General features: G+C 35.1%; 1 protein-coding gene across 2 annotated transcripts in view; it reads left to right on the top strand.

Moving 5' to 3' along the window:
- The window catches only part of LOC110030069, a 51,939-nt gene that overhangs the window by 2,861 nt on the left and 25,275 nt on the right, over positions 1–23,803 (top strand). For both annotated transcript variants that reach the window (XM_020732616.1, XM_020732614.1), the window contains exons 2-7: positions 914–999; positions 1,079–1,459; positions 18,312–18,378; positions 22,269–22,425; positions 22,567–22,685; positions 22,812–23,000. In XM_020732616.1, the coding sequence (XP_020588275.1) occupies positions 914–999; positions 1,079–1,459; positions 18,312–18,378; positions 22,269–22,425; positions 22,567–22,685; positions 22,812–23,000 (999 nt within the window). The remainder of the gene's footprint in view (positions 1–913; positions 1,000–1,078; positions 1,460–18,311; positions 18,379–22,268; positions 22,426–22,566; positions 22,686–22,811; positions 23,001–23,803) is intronic.

Raw genomic sequence — 23,803 nt, 5'->3', positions numbered from 1 at the left:
TATATATATAAGCGTAATTTTATTATTGACATCCTATTGAACCCCAATTTTAACTAAATACTCAATTTTAGTCTTTTGCCCCTAAACTTTTTCATAATTACCATATTACCCTTGAAACCCTAAAATCCTCAAAATTTCCCAAACCACCCAACTTTGTCCAAAAACCAACCCAAACTCTTTTAAACCATCCTAACTACCCCAAACACCCTAAAATTTTCAAAATTACCAAAATACCCCCTAGTTTGCTAGAATTACCAAAATGCCCTTGGTGCCCAAATTTTCAAAAAACCTCCAAAATCATTTCAAACACCTCCAAAACCAATCTAGAAAACTCATGAAGCCCAATTTGACCAATTTAGGCTAAAATCACAATTTAAGACTCAATTACTCCAATTCACCTCTAATTCCTGCCAAATTCATCCCAAATTTCCCCAATTTCAATTCTAAACTCAAATTCATCATATATATATGTGCCACATTCTTTTTCTAGTGTGCTGCATTCCTTGTCCAGTTGGTAGGCAGGGTCACCGTAAGTCCCCTCTGGCAACGGTTCGATCCCTACCGTGGTGCGTGGGGGATCGAATTATAGGCACATGTGGTGCGTGGGGGGTCGAATTATAGGCACATGACACGAGCTCTCATCATGGAGCTGGATTGCGCAGGGGCTCGATATTTGGGCCTCTACCAAATATCGATTTCCTTTAAAAAAAAATGTATGTATGTATGGTGGGTGGGTGTATTGATATATAAATTTTAATTTTGATTCTTCTTTTTTTAAAAAAAATATTTTTTTTACAACAATTCTACTCACCAATAAATTTTGATTCATCCTTTTTTTTGTTAATATTATTTTTACACCAACTCTACTCGTATTTCATTATTTGTTAACATTATATTTCTATGAATTCTTCAGGAACATGCCGTACATCTCTCCATCCTAATTGTGCTAGGACTGCTAAACATCAAATGGAGATCTGGGGAAAGTTTGGTCTTGATAATGTGTGTCTTTCTTAGCTCCTCTCTAGTTCTTGTTTAACTTTTATTAATATTTATGTCTTTGCTTTGAAAATTTGTGCAGGTTGAGCTGCGAGTTTTCTGTTCAAAGCACTCCTCCCCTGTTGAAAATAATGATAGCATTTCGAGCACAGAGCATCCTAGTACAATGAGTGAAGATAACATGGTTGGAAAGCTTTTGCCTACTTGCGGACCTATGAAAAGATTGCCCAAGATAAAAATTACCCGTAAGGGTAAAAATAACAACATAGTGCTAGATGAAAAAGTTAATTCTATTTCCCATGAGGCGGTGAAAACTGATTCAAACTTTGATAAAAAAAATTTGGCGGTTAAGCTAAGACCAGGTGGTGGAGTTGCAGAGTCAAATAAAATTGAAGACTTTGTGGCTTCTGATAATGGGATTGTTCCTCAAAATACAGCTGATGACACCACAATTTTCAAAAAGGTAAAATTTAAAATCAATACAGTGATTATGTTCTTATGTCACCCTAATTACTATTCCGAAGTTTTGATAGGGTTTTTTATTTTACGCTTTTATTTTATCTGTTCAGATTATTGATCATAGGAAAATGAATTTTGCTAATGTTGCATTAGTGCTAGATGTGTTGTTAGCTTTCTTGGAATCACCTATATGTTGGTATTTACTTATGAATTTGTTTAACTGCTTGACTTTATTTTTTGGAATGTTTTAACCGAACATTTCAAGTGATGTTACAGGAACAGTGCATATCCATTCATTCTGACCTGAAGTTGAAATTAATGTTAATCGCTTCATAATTTTGTGGACTTGTGACATTTTTCGTGCAATTTGAAAAGTAGAAATAGCTGTATACTATCATCTGATGGTTTAGTTGCTAGATTCGGTGGTCCAAGTGCTTCTTGTTTACATGACACAATGTAACGTGGGTGCGGTAGTTTTCCACACTGATGCGGGAAACGAAAACTAGCTGTTTGAACCGGCTGGGATAAGGGACGGTATAGGGGACCCGGTCCAGATGCCAAAGTGTCGAGCGGCATTTGGGGAAGACAACATTGCTGCATGCTCTTTTCTCTTCTTACCTTTCTCGTGGTCTTTCTTTCCTTGTTTCCCACCTAGCTAGGTCTATTTATATGCTTGTTTTTTGAGTTTAGAGTTAATTTTAATGTGTTTGCTTTTCATATTTCTTACGCGGAGTCTTCTTCTTTTTGTAGGGCTGTATCAGAGAGGGTAGTGGTGCTTATGCTGTATCCTACTTCGAGCTGGTGACATATTTTACCCTTTTTTTCCCTTAACCAGTCTCTTCCACTCCCCTTAGCCATTAACTCCTCCAAGCCTTCCCTAACCGCCTTTGGCCCACTTTCCAGCCATCCAACCTGTTGTCCAAACCCTTTAAGTCTGCTGTACAGCCCCGCAACTTGCTGTCTAGTCGCCGTTACCTGCTGTCCAGACTCCCGTTACTTGCTGTTTGGCTTTTCCGCCATCCCCCCACACTTCCTCAGCCTTCCAAACTACCCTACAACCCTCAACCCCTCCCCCTTTCCTCCTTGTCACCTTGCCGACATCACCACCACCCTCGGATCTTCTCTTTCGGCTCTAATCGGGGGTCAGATTGTTATAGTATTCCCCTTTCCCGTTTGTGTCGTGTTGTAGCCCTATTTCGAAATTAATAAAAGTTTGCTTTCGTGTTTTCACTGATTTCCATTCCACCTAGTTCGAGTATCATTTGGTATTAAAGCTAGCTCAACCCTAGTCTATCCTAGGGTTTGCTAGCATCCACTATAAACCAAACTTTTTCTTTCCTATTCCTTATTCCCTTAGCCATGCCACCAAGGAGATATATGCCCGAGCCTACCTGGGAAAAAATAAGACGGAAGCTCTATCGCCTTCAACAAAGGCTTGCAGAGATTGAAGAATTAACACAAGAAGTTCTACCGAGATCTGCAGAGTCGAAGAGGAGAAAGAAATGAATATATAAATCTATTCCATAAGGATAATGTCAGAGATGAGAAGATAAACCACGACATTTCAAAATTCAATACTAGAGGAGGTCTAGAGAGGTATGTCTGAATCCCCCTCCAAAGGAGAGTCACAGAGAGGAGATATCATTTGGAGGGCACAGGGACTTCGACATCAAGTTCGACCTACCAGAGTTCGAAGGACGTATGGATCCTAAGGATTTCATTGATTGGTTATAACTTGTTCAGTGAATTTTCGAGTATAAAGATGTGCTAGAGGATAGGTGAGTCAAATTAGCGGCCATCAAGCTAAAGAAGAATGCTTTTTTGTGGTGGGAGAACTTACAAAGATGGAGAAAAATGGAAGACAACGATAAGATTATCAGGTGGGAGAAGATGAAAAAGGCGATACAGAGGAAATACCTCCAACCCCATTAATGCCAGAATATGTTTCCAAGACTCCACCATTCGCAATAGAGGATCTATCAGTAAAGGAGTTCATGAAGGAGTTTGATCAATTGTAAATGAAGTGTGATATGGTCGAACCAGAGGAGCATACCATAGTCTGTTATCGGGGGGTTTGAAGCTAGCTATCAACGATGTTAAATAACTGCAGTGTTATTCTTCACTTGGAGATGTTCAGGCATTAGTCCTGAAGGTGGAGAGACAACAGAAGCAGAACAGAAAACAGTTAATCTTCAGGCAACAATTTCCATACAAGTAGTCTCTTACAACCCACAAAAGTACTTTGGGAGACATAAGCAAGCCCCAAGAAAGGGAGTGACACTTCGAATTAAGCGAGAAGAAGCAGAAGAAATGTAGCTCCTCCAACACTGTAACAACTAGGAAGTGTTACCGTTGCCACGACTACGACCACATAGCCTCCAGTGTCCCATTAGCAGGATAATGAACAGATCAGGATGCCGTGGAAGAGATTAGCGATGAGGAGAAAGCTGATGAATAGGGTGAGGTGCATTAGTTTCCACCATATGAGGGAGAAGCACTTGTGATTCGATGGATTTTGTAGATCGAGGACACGGGGGATTCACAGTGGTTGCGTCACAACATTTTCTACACCTTTTGAGCAGTGAATAGATATATGCAGTCTTAGCATCGACAGCGGGAGCAGTATGAATGTGGTATCTACTCAGATTGTAGAGAAATTGCGACTCACGACTCAGAGACACTTCCTTTCATACTCACTAACATGACTGAAGGAGAATTAAATCGGCATCAACCAGAGATGTTTGGTAGAGTTCTCTATCGGAGGCCAGCTGCAGGACCAGGTGCAGTGTGACGTGGTTCCTATGTATGTCTCCACTACCTATTGGGACGATTGTGGCAGTTTGACTGGAGGACTCAACATGATAGATTCAAAAACACATAGTCATCTATCAAGGAGGGTAACGCATCATTCTACTCCCTTCAACAGAGCCCGAGATCAATGAAACTTTTACTAGCAGAGCGGTGTTAGTGGGTTCAGTTCTATTGGCGACACAAAATGAAAGGACTGAGAAACCAGCTTCAGAGAAGGGATAGTTGCGCCAAAGAGAATGTCAAGATCTCTCAGCCGACGCCATATCACCAGCTCTACCACGAGACGAGAAGATTCAGGCTGCAGTTGCGGCACATCAGACTGGCTCGACTATGGGTTAGCTTGGGAGGATCTAGCAGTTGTGGCATGGACCACACTCAAGTTCACAGATCGATAGGACATGGGCGCGCAAGTGGTGCCAATTTCATTGATGCTCTGGCCGATAGTGCTGTTGATAGTGGGACCTAGGTGCCTCCAAGATTAGAGAGAAGGAACCAAAAGCTTCGATGAATGAGGTTGAAGCTCTCCCAACCCTGAGAGACCGACGTTAGTGCGATAGTTTCCTGCACAGATGAGGGAAACAAAGCCAACCTGTTGAACTGGCTGGCATAGGGGACTATCTAGGGGACCGAACGTCTGAAGTGACGAGCGTAATCAAGCGACCCATGTGACTTTCCTTTCTTGTCTCCCGCCCGGATTGAGCGTAATTTGGGGAAGGCAGCATTGCCGCTTGCCCTTTTCTCCTCCTTCCTTTCTCGTCGTCTTTCCTTTCTTGTTTCTTACCTATTTAGGTCTGTATTTATATGCTTGTTTTCTAAGTTTAGAGTTAGTTTTGATGTACTTGCTCCTTTCCTGTTTTCCACGTAGTTAGGTCTATTTATATGCTTGTTTTCTAAGTTTATAGTTAGTTTTGATGTGTTTGCTTTTCAGATTTTTTATGTGGGGTCTTCTTCCCTTTTCTATGGCTGTATCCGAGGAGGTTGTGATGCTATGGCTGCATCCTACTCTGAGGTGGTGGCATATCTTCCCCTTTTATCTTCCCTAACTTGTCTCTTCCACTCCCCTTAGCCACTGATCACTTCTAGCCTTCCCCAGTTGCCTTCACCCACTTTCCAGCCATCCAACTGGCTGTCCAAACCCTCCAAGCCTGCCATGCAGCCTCGCAACCTGCTGTCCAATCGCAGATCTGTTGTCCAGACTACCGTTACCTGCTGTCCAATCTTTTTGCCATCCATCCACACTTTCTTAGCCTTCCAAACTAGTCTACAACCCTCAACCCTTTCCCTCTTGTCACCTTGCCGACACCATCATCACCCTCGGATCTTCTTCTCCGGTCATAATCAGGGTTGGATTGTTATTGTATTTTTTTTCCCGTTTGTATGTAACCCTATTTCTAAATTAGCAAAAGTTTGTTTTCGTGTTTCCGCTGAATTTTATCTAGTTCCGGTATCATAATGGACTGAGATACAATCAAGTTTCTAGACGTTTTAGATCCTCACAGCCATCATGTATGAGAAATGTTGATATGCATATAACCGTGGACCACATGGGCCTCACCCACAATTTAGGAAACCGTTGGTCCGCTGCTACATTTGAGGGGGAGAAATTATTCTCCTCTAATCATCCATTATTGCGTTTTTTTCTTTCCTTCTTTTCACAATAATTTAAATTCCCTATAATTTTATGAGGTTTGGTATGAGTTGTATATATATTCATTATTTGGCGTCAATTTTGGTTGGATCTTCCCTCTCTAGTGGAAATCCTGTGCCGATGACAGATAGTTTCTCTAGTGGAAATTATGCCGACAACAAACTATTTCTCTCTTAGGGGAAAATTCTGTGTCATTTGTAGTTCATTTATCTCTCTAGTGCAAATTCTATGCCGACAACAGACAGTCCACCTCTCCGAAAGAAATTTGGAGTCTGCTATTAGACAGTTTCTCCCTGATGAAACTTTATGTCGACAACTTATCATGAAAGCTATTTCTTTTTCTTCAAAATTTACTTTGGAACTTGAACATATGATATTTGGCTTTGCAGCATTTGAAATCTTTTCCAAAATCAACAATTACAACAGGCATTCCACCTCTCCGGAAGAAATTTGGAATCTGCCATTAGATAGTTTCTCCCTGATGAAACTTTCTGTCGATACCTTATCATGAAAGCTATTTCTCTCTCTTCAAAATTTACTTTTGAACTTGAACCTAGGATATTTGGTTTTGCAACATTTGAAATCTTTTCCTAGATCAACAGTTACAAATTACATTGCAACAAATTTCTCTAATAGTCTCAATCTGTGTTCATTTACATGTGTGGTAAATGAAAAGATGATCATTTTATTGAAAAAAAATTTGTATAACAAATTATTTATCCTAAACATCAGACATGGAAGATTGAACATCACATGTTCATGTTAAGGCTTGTTAACTCTATGACCATGAAAATTAGAGAAACTTCCTCCCGTACAAAATGACAAAAGAAATGTAGAATGTTGAAAGAGAAACCCATTCAAGTGTTTACAAAATTTCATAGTTGTTTGACATTGAAACTAGATTACATGACCTGTGACAGAGTAAGTTAAATGTTACTCAATATTTCAACACTCTTTTCAGATATTGATTTCAACTAGATATGATAAAACATCTGTCGACCGTTAAATTGGAAAAGAGATATTTGATTTAATATAATTTATATAGTTTTGAAAAATAATTGTCTAATTTTAAAAATACGTGACCGAACCGATCCCATGTAGATGATAGTTTAAATAAACGAGCACAAAACTACCAGTGACATACCTATCCCGAGAAATATACATATCACTTATCCGTGAGACTCAATTAAATAAACTAAAGAATGTATGATATCCGTTTACTCTGCTAACCTTTATGTTGACCGACAAGTTCCCTTTCTTAATATTAAGAATTAGATAAGATTTATATTACTCGAGTTCTTAAAGCTCTCTATAAACGCAAATCCCTAAGTTAATTACCTCTCAAATGACTGAAGTTATTTAAGAGAACTTTCGATGATGATCTAAGGTATCTATCTTCATGAATTCAAAGTTTAGGGTTTCCAAGATTGGACATAGTCAAGTGGGGAAAAGGACCAAATAAGAACATTTATTTCTGGAATCAAAGAAAAGAAAAGTAGGGGATGTCACAGATCCTGAGGAGAAAAACCTCGGTGACTTCCCAAACTATCATATTGTTTGACTTCAATTTTGAGAAGAAGTTATTTGATGTTTCATCCTGTCAATTTTATTATTTAGGACTTATATTTGTGTGATACGACCGTACAAATAGCCTGAAAGATATGATGGTTTACGTCGAATCAGACAACAATCTCAGAATCTAAAGCGAGTTAGGGCTTAAATTGCACAACCTGACTGTGCAAAGGTCTAAAAGATAAAGTGAAGATTCATGTTGCGCTAGACAGACTACCTCAAAGTCCTATGATTTGTTATTTAATTCTAAGGAAAGATTTGTTGTTGTAGATCTGTCGAAGTTATTCTTCTGTACATTCTCGTCGTGCTGTCCACGGTGTTAATTTCAAGTTCCACGTTGTAGCACTTTTAGGTTTAATGTTGTGCTTAAATGTACATGTAATTGTTAAGTCGGTGATCTGTTGCTGGGTACCTCCTATAAAATCATACTAGTGTCCTCCTATTCTAAAATGTATAATACATTAAGGAAACAGTAGAAGATGCAGTAAAACAAAGCAGTAAAAAGTGCAGTAAGGAAAACAACAGTAAAGAAAACACAGTAAATGTACAGTAAAGAACAGTAAAGTGCGCAACAAAGAAAATAAAATGATATAAATCTAAAATAAATTTATGTACTTGGCAGGTCTACTGCTCTTGCAAATGAGATTAACATTACAGGTAGAAATAAACAAGTATAGAAGAGGATTTTATTAGCAGGGTAAACATGCATGTATATGTGTGTAAAAGTCTATCGACAAAGCATCTCACAAAAAACTCGAAGAAAATTGGGAGTGACCCGCCCACGAAGACTCGAAGAAAATTCTAGGAAATGCACAGAACACCGAAGAAAACCGTAAACATTCGGGATGGAGTGGACTTAGAATCAGGACCTTGGGTCAAAATCAAGACCCGGGGGCCCTAACAAAATAGTCAACACCATGCATGTGCGATCTAACACTAAGTAAAAGGTCGCCGACCTGACAGTCTCAGAAAAGGGTAATCCCTAACCTAGTTCATATGGCTAACCCGTGAAATTTTCATAAAATATTTAGGAATGATTTCATTTTTCAAAAGAAATTTGATTTGTCATGCAATTGAAAGATTTTTTTTAGTTAATTATGTTTGTACATATATATCACTTAAAGAATTTTCATGCTTTAAAAAGTTAATTAGTCAGTCATATTGGTAGGCTGAAACTTCCCACTGTCTGTAAAAGCAAGTGGTAACTCTTTACTAAGTGTTAGAGATGTTGTAATGCCAATCCGTTATTCTCTCAAAGTCACTGAGTCAGGATTGTGCTAAAACCTCTCACACATACCTAGATGCTTTTTTCATCATTGTCCTTTGAACCCCGAAACCGTCCTACTTACAATCTTGCTTGATGGTTCATATATAGCGACGACTATATATGTACGCTTATGCTTCAGACATAAGCACCTACATCAAACCAAGAAGCAAGAAAAGAAAAGAAGAAAAATGGAGGTGAGAGAGTGGAGGGACCAACCCACCTGAAAGAGCGAAAAAGGTGGAGGGACCAACCCACTTGAAAGAGCGAAAAAGGTGGAGGGTGGATCCACCCTCAAAACTACGTTTAAAGCCCTTTCTAACCTCCAACAATACAAATTTGAGAAAACTCGCTTGGAACCTCCAATGTCCTCATACTACAAAGCACACCACCTAAACTTCTCCCGAAATCTATATAAGGGGCCAACTATTCTCGCATGAAGGATGTAGATAAGGAAGGAGAGGGAGCAAACAGAACCTAAATACCACCAAAACAAGCCAAATATTACAACCCAAAAGACGTGCTTTTAAAGCCCAAAAACTTTACTAAAACAAGTGCACCACTCTTCCCAAAACAAGGCCAAATCGCAGCCCAAAATCTCGCCAAAATAGGGCCAAACCGCATTCCGAAGCCTCGCCAAAACAGGGCCAAACTACAACCCAAAATATCATTAAAACTGGTTAGAAACTGCAGTTTACAGAAATAATGAAAGCACAGCTTCACAAATGATTCCATGAACCAATTTATGAAACATAAACGGTATCTCCAAATTCATAAGGACAACAGGCTAAAAAGGACACCTCTCACGATAAAAATCAAAACCAGTCTCCATTATGATAAAAAAAATAATAGAATGATTGAAAGCAAAAGCACTAATGCCATCATGAAATTAGAGAGCATGCACATGGTAAATAAAGGGTAAATAAAATAGCATGCACAGGGTAAATAAAATAAAACAATTACCTCCAAATTCTATACAAATTATAGCCAATATCCACTTACGCGCCACCCAATTCATGCCTTTTAAACAACTGCTCACTATATCTAAAATGGGGCAATTGCATGCGCAACACTTAAAGCATTGTTATTTACGGAATCTCAAAGCATTCTGACCAAGAAAACAAAGGGAACGATATTGTTCTAATATAGCTTCTTCTTTCCTGATATCATGACTTTCTTAGTAATTAAACTTCAAGAGATAAATGCCATATCAAAAGCAGCAACTCAAGTAAGCAAGGAAATAATCAATAAGAATATTGCAATGAGACTTTGACAGAACAGAAGGAACAAATATAAAGATGCAACAACCCCAAACCTTACTTGGTTGATCGAGAAGAAAGCACAGGGAACAAGCTACAGGATTCCAGCGAGCACCAACTCAAAAAGATTTGGCAGCACCTCCCCCTCTCCAAACTAACAACAAATAGAAACCTTTCCCCAAGTGGGGTTTTTACAGCCAGGAAGGAGGAGAAGCCTTACTTGCATTTACCTGAGCGGTGAGCCGAACGTGAGAAGGACCGAGCTAGTGGCGACAAGGGCACACGAGGAGTGGCGAGTAGATGAAGGCAGAGCGGCAAGGAGCATGTGGAATAAGAGAGCATGGTGACAAGGAACAACTTTAGGCAGAGGTGAGTGTACAAGGAGGGGAACTCGAATTGAAGACGCGTGAAGGAGGGAGAGAGTTCGGTCTTGGTTTGGCCGGGTTAAGGCGTGCTTGCAGACGAAGAGGAGAGGGCTCGGGCGAGTCGCGTCTGGGTCGGGAACTGGAGAAACGGGGCATACGTGCGAATTAGGGATTTAAGGTAGTGATTTAAGTATTTTCTTTCTTTTTTTATTATTTTATATCAATTTTTTTAATATTTGACTTAAAACTCGTTGATTTGGACAAAATTCGTTCCCGCACAAAACCATATCAAAATAGATGTCCTTTCCAGGTAATTTCGTTGTTTCGGACGCGCCGACGTGGTCCGTTTTGTCATTTGGGGTCGTTTGGACAATCTCGTCGATGATCGGGTCAAAATACGTCGAATTCGTTTTTATTAAAATTTTCGAGTTTGCGATCGATTGTTTCAAAATTTTAATTTAAGTTTTCGACAAATAACGACGCAAACGATACAAATTGTGGTAAACAAATATGTCGATTGTTCGAATTGCGAGTTTTGTGCGCACGGAGATGCAAATTGTGCATAAGACAATCCTAGGGCTTAATGATCCTATAAGGACTTCTTTTGAGTTTCCTCATGTTAGTTTCAACCTCCTAAATGCTAGAGGCCAAGACTACACATGCAGAACTCCAAAAGGGTATAAAAATAGTTTGAATTTAAAAAATGAGGTGGGTCCCATTTCTAAGGCTCTAAGATAGTCAAAGGGAGAATCCTAAGGCTACACCTTAAACCCTTAGAAGAAAACTAGACATCACTAAAAATGAGGTCAACACATGCATATGAAGGTGCTCACAAGACTCGACTTTTTACAAAATTATTGCTGAAACGAAGAGAACTTTCAAGTTCCATCTAGCACTCAACGAGGAACTAGATGAAGTCAAAGGAAGAATCACGTGAACCAAACATCTAATCTCAATTCATGAAGCCTTTGCTGAAGTACGAAGGGAAGAGAGTAGGAAGAAACTCATGATGGAAAGCAATGCTACTACATAAAATGTTGACCATCCAGTTTTATACTCACAAATCATCTCACAACAACAAATCAAAGTGGAACATACCGTGATGTTAACTTTGCTAGAAACATGGTCATCTTAAGGAGAAGTATTGGAAAATTTATGGGAAGCCTACAAATTGGATGCCCAACAAATTTCAAGGTGATCAATAAAATCAAACAAACACAATATCAAAGGAAGAAAAGCCTCATAAACATAGTTCGTTTAACAAGGAACAACTTTAAGCTTTTCAAAGCCTTCTGGGAGAATATTTTGAGCCTTCTAAAATATTAAGGTAGTCTTCCATTTGCTCTTGTTGCTCTCAACAAGAAGAATTAGTCTTGGATAGTTGACTAGGGAGCATCTTATCACATGGCAGGTGATATCAATGCTCTCCAATGCTTCATTATTGTAAACATCTTCTTGCAGTTAAAACTGTAGATGTCTCCCTCTCATCTGTGGAAGAGTAAGTGTGAAACTCACAATATACTTCAATCTGTGCTTTATGGTTATAAACTTAAGTGCAATTTATTGTCTATCAATACACTTTTGATATGAATTGTGTTATTTATGTGTGAATTTTAGGTGGTGAACTTAGTGAAGGTGATTGACAGTGTTGATATGTATCATGAATTTTATTTGCTCACTAGGACTCCCATTTCAAAAGTTCCATTCCACCATTCAAGTCATTTGAGTTAAGTCGGGAGCATCTTATCACATGGCAGGTGATATCAATGCGAGTTTTGTATCCAAGTCTGTTTCTCATGAGAGTCAAGTTATATTATGACATTTTCGTCTTTGACATCCTAATCCTATGGTATTAAAAAATTCAATCCCTATTCGTTTATCAACCAAAAGCCTAATTCTTATTAGTGTAAAACTTGCCAATTTGTCAAACATATTCAACAAATGTACCCAAGTTTGAAATAAAAACCAACACATTCCTTCTCTATAGTTCATAGTGATTTCTGGGGGCTCTCAAAAATAAAAAGATACAAATGAGTTAGATGATTTGTCACATTAATTGATGATCACGTCAAAATCACTTAGACCTTTCTCATGATGGAAAAATTTGAAACTGTCGGCACATTTGAAACCTTTCACAACATCATCCTCACCAAATTTCAAAGTTCATATTCTTAAAATCGATAATGCAAAAGATTACTACAACTCTACTCTTGACCCTGATCTATCAAAAAATGTCATCATTCATATGAGCTTATTTGTTGACATGCCCCAACAAAAAGGTGTGGCTGAGAGAGAATAGACATCTCCTCAAGGTAGTCTGTTTAATTATATTTACTAATAATGTACTCAAACACTTATAGGGGATGCAATTCTCACATCCATTTATCTTATAGGATGCCCAACAGAGTGCTGAACTTTAATAAATCAATAGGATGCCCAACAGAGTGCTAAACTTTAATAAATAATTCAATGTCCTCATAATATCTTACCTGATACTCATTCATTCACGTCTAACTGACCACTTTACTTGCGTCGCTTTTGTTCTTCTACATCAACCACATCAGACTAAATTTCATCCCAGGTCAATCAAATGTATTTTTGTGGGGTTATTTTTCAGATAAAGTGGGTATAAATGTTACTCTCTAGAAACACAAATAATATACAATTTCATGGTTGTCACCTTTTTTAAAACCCATCTATATTATACCAAATTTAACATTTAGGGGGAGAGTTGGAGAGAATATTAGATTTGGGATTCCATTCACGAACCTCAAGTTCATCTCCTTTTAATCCTTGATAAACCCACTCTTATCCCCACTATCTCAAATTAATGTGAAAATGAACCTATTACTCCACTAAATCCTCACACAACTCCCACCAAGAATCAAGAATTCCGTGTGTACGCCAAAAAAAAATCTACCTAGTATGTAAGGGATAATATGCAAAGTCAGGAATGTAAATCACTCGAACTAACTTCACACACCCTAAATATTTACACAACGGTTGGGCCAACACATCATGAGAAACAAGAGGAGTATAAGAAATAAACACTTGATGAAAGAATTTGACTTATGAAAGATTATCCTATTAGAAATGCTTTGTTCGGTACTTGGATATCGTGCATGTCCGAAATTCTATCCAAGAAGCCTTATTTATTATTGCATGGAGAAAACTTGTGGAAGAAGAAATTCTTGCCCTTGAAAAGAACGATACCTGAATCATAATAACCCTGTTTCTTGGGAAAACTATAGGCGCAAATGGTTATTCTGTGTTAAATGAATATGAGAGCATAGAAAAGATTCGACTAGACTTGTAGTAAAAGAGTTCACTTAGTCTTATGAGATTGACTAGCAAGAGACATTTGCACCAGTGAAAGAATTCAACACAGTAAAAACATCACTGTCATTGACTGTCAACCAGGATTGGCCATTACATCAGCTAGACATCAAAAATGCATTTTTTAATGGAGATCTTGAGAAAGAAGTGTATATGGAGTCATCTCCAAGATTAAAAAACATGTGTGCAAACTAATGAAATCATTGAATGGGTTGAAATAATCTCCTAGAACATGGTTTGAAATGTTCACAAGACTATTCTTGCCAATGTATATTATCAGTATTAGATTGATCACACTTTGTTTATGAAATCGAATCAACAATTTATGATAACCATTCTTATTGTATATGTAAATGACATTATTCTTATAGGCAATGATGTAAGGGAACTTAAAACAATCAAAATAAGAATGACTTTTGAGTTAAAATCAAATATCATGAAATTTAAGATACCTCATGAGAATGGAAATAGCTACATCCAGAAAAGGCATTTTCATATCCTAGAGAAAATATATTCTTGACTTGTTAAAGGAGACATGAATGTTGGGGTGCAAACCAACAGATTCTTCTGTGGATCCCAATTAACAAACATCAAAAGGAGAGGTTTACACCCAATTGAAAAAGGGAGGTATCAAAGAGTTGTAGAAAACTATTTATCTGTCACATAGGAAATTGTGAAGGGATGTGGCTGAAGAAATTACTAGTGGAAGTACACATAGAGAACAAAAACACCATTAAGATGTTTAATGGTAATCAATCAACTATTAGTATTTCAAAGAATCAGGTACACCATGGTCGAATCAAACATATAAAGATTGACATGCAGTTTATCTTGGAGATGGTCAATGGAGGGTTTGTCCGGCTATGCTATATCCAACTCAATATCAAATTGTTGACATTCTTACTAGGGCTATTCCTCAAGATCAATTTATTGATCTCAGTAGCAAGTTTAGGATGTCATACATCCCAACTTGAGGGAGAGTGTTGATATGCATATAACCTTGAACCAAATGGGTCCACCCACGGTTTAGCCGTTTAGGAATCCGTGGGTCCATAACTGTAGTTGAAAGGGAGAAATTATTCTCCCTTCTTTATCCATTATTTCGTTTTTATTTCTCTTCTCATCATGTTGATTTGAGTTTTCCTCCAATTGTATGAGGGTTAGTCAGAGCTATTTATATATTTGTTTTTTGCTTGTATTAGTTGAACGAGAAAATTAAGGAGTTTTTTTCTCTAAAAAAGCTCCTTCTAAATTTCACAAGAAATAATAATAAACATGATTCAATTGATGATAATGCATTGCCTTCATCTGGTGAAGTTTTTTTTCAATATAATAGTAATCATAAAATTTTTGCTGTGGTTATTTTCTTTAGCGATTGTATGAATGACATGGTAACAGGTGCTAATATCAGTGTGCGTCTTGGAAATATTGTAGATTGTCATCTTGAAGAACTTGAAGTTGCAGATATAGTTTTTTAATTTGGTTCTATGCGTTTCTTTTTCTTTTTAGTAATACATTGGTGAATGCGAGTGGTAACTTGTGAGTTCTCAGAAGTTGGAGGAATTTAACTTTGTTTAATCGTTCTTTGTAGACATCCTTCTAAAATGGACTTAATTTTAAACATGGGCATGTACTCTTACATATTTCATAAACTTTTTTAACACATGATATAAAATAATTTTATCTAGTTGAATTTATCGTTATTACATAAATTGATCACACTCAAAGATGACAATTTGCAATAATAAGTATTCATAAATGTCAATCCATTTTAATTGTAAAATAACAATTAATTTAATGAGATACCTAATCTAAAAATTTACTAAATTAGCATCACATATAACACCACTAAATAGCATCTAACTAGATTTCTACACAAATGGAACTTTGATAATTCTTCATGCTGTGGTATTGAATTCAAAAGAGAGTTAAACTTCCAAACAACATTCATAAAATATTTTTTATATAATAAATTTTATAAATATCCATGAAGTAGATTGTATACCTATAGGAGCCCAACCAACACACCATTGGCCTTTGTTTTGAATCTTGGGTGAGACAAAATACAATTCACCGTAAGCTTTTTCTTCATATCACAACTTTATAACAATGGTGGCTTGGCTTTGAAAAGAGCCTCATCATCGTTATATCTTCGAAAGTATTTTGCATCTTTCTTATCTTCATTGTCTTGGCTTGAGGAGATAAGAAATGAGTCGGTTCAATACAAACAACTATGCCTTTTTATTTATGTCTTGGCCTGTGCCCATCGTGTCCCGCATTCGTGTTTTGCTATGTCCTTGCCATGTGTGCACCATGGCCGAGTTCAAAGTTATTGTAAATAAGTACGACATAGTTTGCGATGTAGGAGATGCCATGTTCTTGCCTTATACATGTTTGAAAAAGACATCGAGTCCATTTTAAAAAGCACATGCCCATGTTTAAAATTGTGCAGGTGCACCTTGATATAATTAAACAAAATACATATTGAGTTGTATGACAAGTACAACATACGCCTCTCCTTAATCAAATTGTGGCAACGTCTCAACTCAATTATATTGAGGCTTCTACCTCATTTGTCTATTTTTTTCCCCTTATATTAGATGGTTTGATTTTGAACCAAATTTGCAACCCACACTTGCCCTACATCTCTCACATAGGATCTCCCATCTCCCTCTCATGAAAACATCCTAGTCAGCTTTTCTGTTGTCGATTCCGCCACACATTGCTTCCATTGCAGTCACAGTCATCACCGCTGGGGTTGAAGAAGAGAAAAAAAAAGAGAGAACTGAGACTCAACTGAAGGAAAGACGAGAAAAAATCATTCATTATGATGATTAATTTAATGAAGACCCCTTAAGTGATGATAGTGTTAAGGGCCTTTGATTATTTATTAAGTTCTTATTTAGATTTATGGATGTTTTTTGTTGGACAATATAAGTGGGAAATCTATCATGTTAAACTCCTCTTATGTCTTAATTTGATATTTTATGTTTTTTTTATTTCATTTTTTATGTTAGTTTGATCAGTTGATGTCCACGTTGTAATTTTACATTGTGCAAGTTGTTACATGATATTTTGCGGTTTACACAATTTATTTATTTGATATAGATGCAATTTGCCACTTCGTAATGTGTTAGAATGTTAATATTTATTTCTTTAATATGTTTATAAGTTATGATGCTAATTTATTTTTTTTACCTTTAATATTGACTCTGCAATGTTCAAACTCCGAGGCTTGTACCTTAGAACGCCTTGAGGCTTACGGCTTGCATCATGATTGTGCATCATTGCTCAAAGAATGTCGAGGCTAGTGGAGGGAATAATTGAAATCACTCACAAAGGAAGCATTTCTTTCAATTTGTTAGTCTCCGTTAGCTTTTACATTTTTTGTAATATGCAAGGAATCCTTTAGAGGAATGCAAAGGAATTTTAATAATTATGATCAAAATAATTTGGCAATAGTCGCTCATATATCACTAATGATATCATATTTAGCAGCTCAAACCGGAAATAATAATTTATAGATTGCCTTCTACCAAGTTATCTTAATAAGACCTAGAGCAGATGATAGGAAGGCTTGGTGAACTTTCATCTGCTTTCGTCATTCTGACATGGTGCTATGATCGTGCCACTCTAAGCTGCTTTTTTCCTTTAGAGGTTGGAAGAGAGACTAATATATGTGTAGCCTGTTTTTTCTCGTTCTAGAACTTAGAAGTGCTTAAGAAAATGATGAGTCCTTTTGTGATTAAGTTATAACATCACCAGTTTAATTAATCATGATTGGCATGATTTATGGTGATCCAGGTTTACCAATTTGTCGCGGTTTCTGTCATTGTATGAACTACAACATCTTCAACATATGGTTTTTCCTTCCTGAGTATCTAAAATGTTATTACGTGTTTCTTGTTTTAAAATAAATAATCTTATGCATTTCTTCTATTATTTCATTTGAGCAGCTTTTCTTCCGGAAAACTTCTAGAAGAGGTGGAAGTTGAAAATATGCTGTTGAATGAAGCATTTGGTTACCTGAATTATATACTTCTAGGTTGGAACTTGTTAGCCCCAAGCTACGTCATCTTATTTCATTCTGAAAACTCTAGGTTCACATGATATAGCGAAATAAACGAATAGCATGTATCTTATCAGATATGGCCATATTATCATTTCTAGCTTTTATTTTTTTTCAGGGTGAATAAGTATTGTCAACCATTTTACCCAATATACTCTACTGATTAAACTGGAAAGCCTTTTTTTCTGTCTTCTGAATTGTAACAAGTTTTCTCGTTGGGGACACAAACAACTTGAAGTCCTTGAAATATTTATTTTTTAATAATTCTCATGCATGGAATGATGTGCTTCCTAACAAATTTCAGTTCTAATTTGTGATACATGTGATTGAGAATTATGATGTTTTTGTTGGATTTGGCTTTTAGAAAATTTTGAAATCCACATTCTGAATTGGTAATTTTTAATTTATAAATCTCTTAGAAAGATAACTTTAGCCGTTTTTATTTAATTTCCTGCAAACTGACTTGTACTCAAATTCTTAATTTGCTGGCCCTTATTTTAATGTATGAATTTCTTGTCTTGAATATTCTTAGACCATGGGAAATACTACTGGTTTTGTGGAATCAAATGCTTCCAGAGAGCTAATTTATGTTGATGAAGGTATGCTTATATCTTCTTGAGTCAATTTTTTACTATATATTTACTTGTTCAGTCAGATATATATTTTTTTGTAATTCTCTTAGTTTTATGTCAAGTATTATGAAGATGAAGGTATGCTTTTATCTTCTTGAATCATTAGTGTATTAAATATTGGGTTCAGTCATATAGATATTTTGTTTTGTAATTCTCTTAGTTTTAGATGTTGTCATAAATAAGCATGCAAACTTGGAACTCATAGACGCAGCTGAATATCCTCTTATTCATTACCATTGTTTGCTATTCCTACAATTTAGAGTAGGCTTTATCACGTTTATCCATTCTTTGTTGAATATGGTTTGTGGTGTTAAATCTACTTTTGTAGAAATCTTTTTACACAACCAAAAACTATGCAGAAACTTGTGCATACACTAGTTATTTAATTATTCAAATATAAACTAATTTAGGTAATAATTTCCAACAAATATAATGAGGCACTCTGAACAAAAATTTTCATCAATTTAAAAGAAAACAGTGGAAAATATAAATGTTGAAGTGATAAAAGAATACTTAAAAAAATCAAGGATACTCGTCAAATTGTGTGTGAAGAACTAGAGATTGATTGAGAGGCGATGGGAGTGCACGGATGAGGCATCATCAAGCTAGACTCAATTTTATGTTTTTTATCTATTTAAAAACTTCTCCTAAAAGATTAACTTCTCGCCTAATTTGTACGTTCTTATCCTACTTCAATTGTTTGGTTTAGTTTTTTTATACTTCTAAACTTTACATCTACCTCTAATAATTTTTGATTAATACTTCAAATTTTTATGAAAATATCTTTCAATTTTTTCTGCGAGTTATTTTTCTTTTCTTTGAAATATTAATTAATATTTATGATTTAGTAAGTTGACTTTTGAAAATAACCTAGTTCTCTCATTTCTTATATTATAGTTTTGCTATTGCAAGATTTTATGCTACTATCAAATCAAGTATAGTTTCAATCTTTTATTTTTAACATTCTATTTCATGGTAATTATGAATCCTATCGTAGCACATCCTATTCAAAAGAGTTCTATCATTTGAGATTTGTTATTAATAGTTCACACATCTTTTCGTAAAATTGACATTTCAAATATGTTTTAATCCAACTTATATTGTATATTCACTAATAACATTTATAATGTTTTCATTAATACACTAATAACATTTATAATTTTCTCATTAATAATTGCATTAGTAGCAACCACCATATGGTTAATCCATCATATATTATCATTTAATTAGGGCTCTAGATATTCTTTTCCTATTTTTTAGATTATACAAGCCACTAAATTTCTTGTCAGTTTTTCTCGTTTCTTTTAGTTTCATGTGAAAGTATAAATTTATTGATTAGGTAACTGATGTGTCAACTGAGGTGCTTTTTGGGATTACTTTTATTTTCTATATTTATTTGTTTTTTTATGTTTTGATTTGAAACAAAATATACTTGGTAAGTTATAATAAATCAGTCAAAACATCTAAAAGTGTTTAAAAGTGTTTTGATTGTTTTAAACTATTTTAATTTTTTTTTTAAATAAAAAATTAAAACATGTAATTAACACACTAAATAAGCATATTTTAAGAAGCAAAAATATAAATAATAAAATGAAAAAAAAAAACAAAAACAAAATTGATCCCAAACAAGCTCTAATTCTCTTAATTTTTATTTGAAATCCCCAGAATTGCAGATTGTTAGCCGTTTCCAAATTTTTATTTGAATTAGGCATCATGGATTTTCCTCTATTAATCTTGATGAGTGTTAAATGAGGTTATCTTGATGAGTAAATGAGGTTATCTTGATGAGTGTTAAGTGAGATCTTCTTCATTGTATGGCTAATAAAAATTATTTGTGGCGAACTTTATGAATCCTCAGGATCTTTTATTCATGCTTGGTGTTACATGAGGTTTTGATTCCATTTTCTCAAAATTTCTGGTCAACTTGTTAAGAAGAAAGTTTTTTAAATTGTTCATGCTTTGTTACTTCATTATTATGTATAATTATGATTAGCCTTAGTCCAACTGCTTGAGCTTGAATTTATTACTCTTCCTTTTTTTTTCTTTGTGCTGTATGTGGTGTTAATTTTAGTTTATTCAAGTTTTAATTTACAATTTCCGGACTACTGTTTTTATTGCCATTCTTTCTATGCTTGTTTCCTTGATTTTGTTTACCGCCATTATGATATGTATTTAACTCTCCTTTCTAAATAGTCATAACAGAGCCTATTTTCAACAACATTTTTATTAGGAGGTGCTATTCTTTAGCATTTTAACACACTTTTCTTTGTACTCTATTTTTATTTCATGAACATCCTTTTTGTGATTCTTAGTTATCACACTTGGCTTAGTTTTGATGTTTTTGTCAAGTCCGTAAAAATAGCTCATCATGCAATTTTTGAGTACTCATAGTTTTATTTCCAAATTCTTTTGTATGTTTTAGTTTTATTTACGACCAGAAAAACCATCAACACTAGAGAAACTATAAATGACTCTTTATTTTGAATTTATCGTTCACGTTGCATAACAAAATCAAACCTTAGCTACTTGTTGTGCTTGGAAGCCCTTTCCAAGGCTGATTTTTTTTATAATCTTTTTATTATTCGTATCAAAGTTTATTTTGATTATTTAATGCAAAGGAATATTTCTGATGAGAGTTTTATAGTTTTTAATTCAGATAAACTTTCAAGTGTGGTATCACATATATTCTTTTGTAAGAAATGCTAGTAAAGTGCAAAAAAACGATCAAAATATTATTGATATAGCATTATCATTTATCCTAATTTTTCTTATGCCTTGAAGACATCATCAAATTCTTTATAGCGTTAAATTTTTTTTTATCTGGTATCATTGCAACATGAGCTTTCTGTAATACATTTGGTTATGAAAAATGAATTTGTTTGAGGCTTGGTGGTAGTTAATGTTATGGCGAAACAATAGTCTTGAATAATCTGGATACAAATAGGTCAGGATGTTTGCATATCATAGTGTTTATTTTGTTCCACTGTATTGTATTAAATGATAATACTCTTGAATAGAAATGAGCTGCTCCACTAGTTAATATGTCATAAATTCATTGAGGCGGTGGACTTCAAATTTGTGATTTTTAAATCATATTTTGCAAAAAAATAAAACTATTTTTCAAAAGCTAAGCATGATGAAAAACAGAACAAAATGAAACTAATGCACTTGTTAATGCATAAAGAAAATTAAACATTTGCAATATTCTTAGAGGTTTATTCATTGTACTGTTTAGAATCATATCTCGTTTAGCTTGAGTTTAAACTGTATAGCTATCTTTCCAAAAATTATAAGCACCCTTTTTTGTTTACGATGCCCTATTTGTATTTTATTTAAAAAATTTCCTTTTTTATTTTATTTAATGAGACTCCTGACTTTGATACAGTATTGAACTTTTCTTTTGAAATATAAAGTTGTGATACTGGTTTGCTTATCGAACAGGTCTTATCCCTAAGTATCCATTATCCAAAAACATTGATTTGGATATGATTTTTTTACATGTATCCATTCTCCATAATTCAGTCGGTCAGAAATTTTGTTTGAAATTTAATTGCTGTTTATTCCGGGCTAGTTTTCCAATAGGCATTGTTCAGCACATTGGAACTGGAAAATTGAGACTGCTCAACAATCTTGCATCCGGGAACTAAGCGAGAGAAAAACATGTAGTCTCTGAAAGTGAAGAATGGATGTTGATGTGTAGAAATGCTGTTTATGGTTTTTACGAACTATGAAAAATTTGCATGACTACAGTGATACTTTGATGATATCATATTCTTAGATCTAAGTTTCTGGATGAGTATTATTTGATTATCTTGCGGATGGCGGTTTATCAAACTAAAAAGTGGTGGTAACTCCAGATAAAACTGAAGGAGGTGACTTGAAAGAAGTACCAGATTGCTCACGTCTTTTTGTGGAAAATAATCAAAACTATGAGGCTGGGGTTGTTGAGCTAAAGACTGACAGCTTAGAGTGTCCAGATTATGATGCTAGTTTGGCTGACAACTCAAACAACCAGTAAATTTATTTTATTTTATTTTATTTTTTTTTCTGACAGCCATTTGATTTTTTGGAGCTTTGTTACGTTAGTATTATGATAATATGCTTTTTTCTTTTTTTTTTGTATAACCCTATAAATTTCTCATTCTATGAATGCAGAAATATTGGGCCATGTTCAAGTTCATTTATTCATCCATTCATTCTGAAAAAGTTGAGAGAACTTCAAATTCAGCATTGCTTACTTCCCAAAGAAAGAATCATTAAAGCTAGCTGTAATGGTGTGATTCTGTTAATTTCTATCTGTTGTAGTACGAAATATTTTTATATTATGTTGCATTGTTCATTTTTCATTGTCAGATCATGTTGATAATAGAATGCTTCCACTGAAATGGCTGTTCGTGCAGATAAATTGGGAACCACTGATGCCAAGGCAGTCGAGGGTTGTTTGCTCATTGCTGCAAATTCGGACCAATTGGAATTTGTTAAAAATATGGACATATTAGATATCTCACCTACGGATGAAATTGAAGGAGAGTTGCTGTACTTGCAAAACTGTTTACTCGATAAAGTTACTTCAATCAAGCATTCATGTGGTCAGGCGTTTTTCTTATTCTTTCAGTTTTGCGCTCAAGTTTTCTTGCTGTGAGAATTTGTGCTTTAAGCTCCTTAACAGTTTCTATTTATTTGTTTGTTTCGAGAATGTATCTTAGGTTCATAAAGCATTATCGTCTTTATATGGCACAGGGATGGATTTTTCTCCTCTTATGAAGAAAAATATCATTCTCTACCCAATTGAATTCCAATTTTATGGCCTTCAAATGCAAAATTGAATATGTCCGTACTTTCCAATACAATTAAAACTAATTGTATGCCTAATTTTAAGAATTTTAAAGATTTTCTATTTATCAATCAAGCACTTTCAAATTGTCTCATTGATGGCTACAACTGAACGAGAACCTTACTAGAATTTCAAAGCATATAGGTTTTTAAATGGCAAGGGTTAAATGCCCGTATTTATAATTGTAATTAGCATATAATGAATTTATTTAATTGGTGAAATATATGGGTAAAACTTGAATTTTAACAGGGCTTACATGCGTCGTGCAACATGCTCGATGAACAGTAAAATTTGTGAAATATTATGAGATTTAAATCTTTATATTTTATTGCAGTTCTCAATCAATTTCGTGATAAAGCAATAAGTGCAAAAATAAAATTAATGGGAGAGTTTTAATTCTTTTTAAAGGAGAGAAGTCCAATTTTATTTATTTTACTTTTTTTTATTACCTTCCAATAATGCACTTCAAGATTATTGATATTGATTTATCAAACTTAATGAAGAAATAGCTGTTTTCTACACACACACACACACACACACACACACACACACACACAC

Source organism: Phalaenopsis equestris, unplaced genomic scaffold (assembly GCF_001263595.1).
Source record: "Phalaenopsis equestris unplaced genomic scaffold, ASM126359v1 Scaffold000648, whole genome shotgun sequence".
In the NCBI taxonomy this organism is placed as follows: domain Eukaryota; kingdom Viridiplantae; phylum Streptophyta; class Magnoliopsida; order Asparagales; family Orchidaceae; genus Phalaenopsis; species Phalaenopsis equestris.
This window is presented reverse-complemented; position numbering and strand designations above follow the sequence as displayed.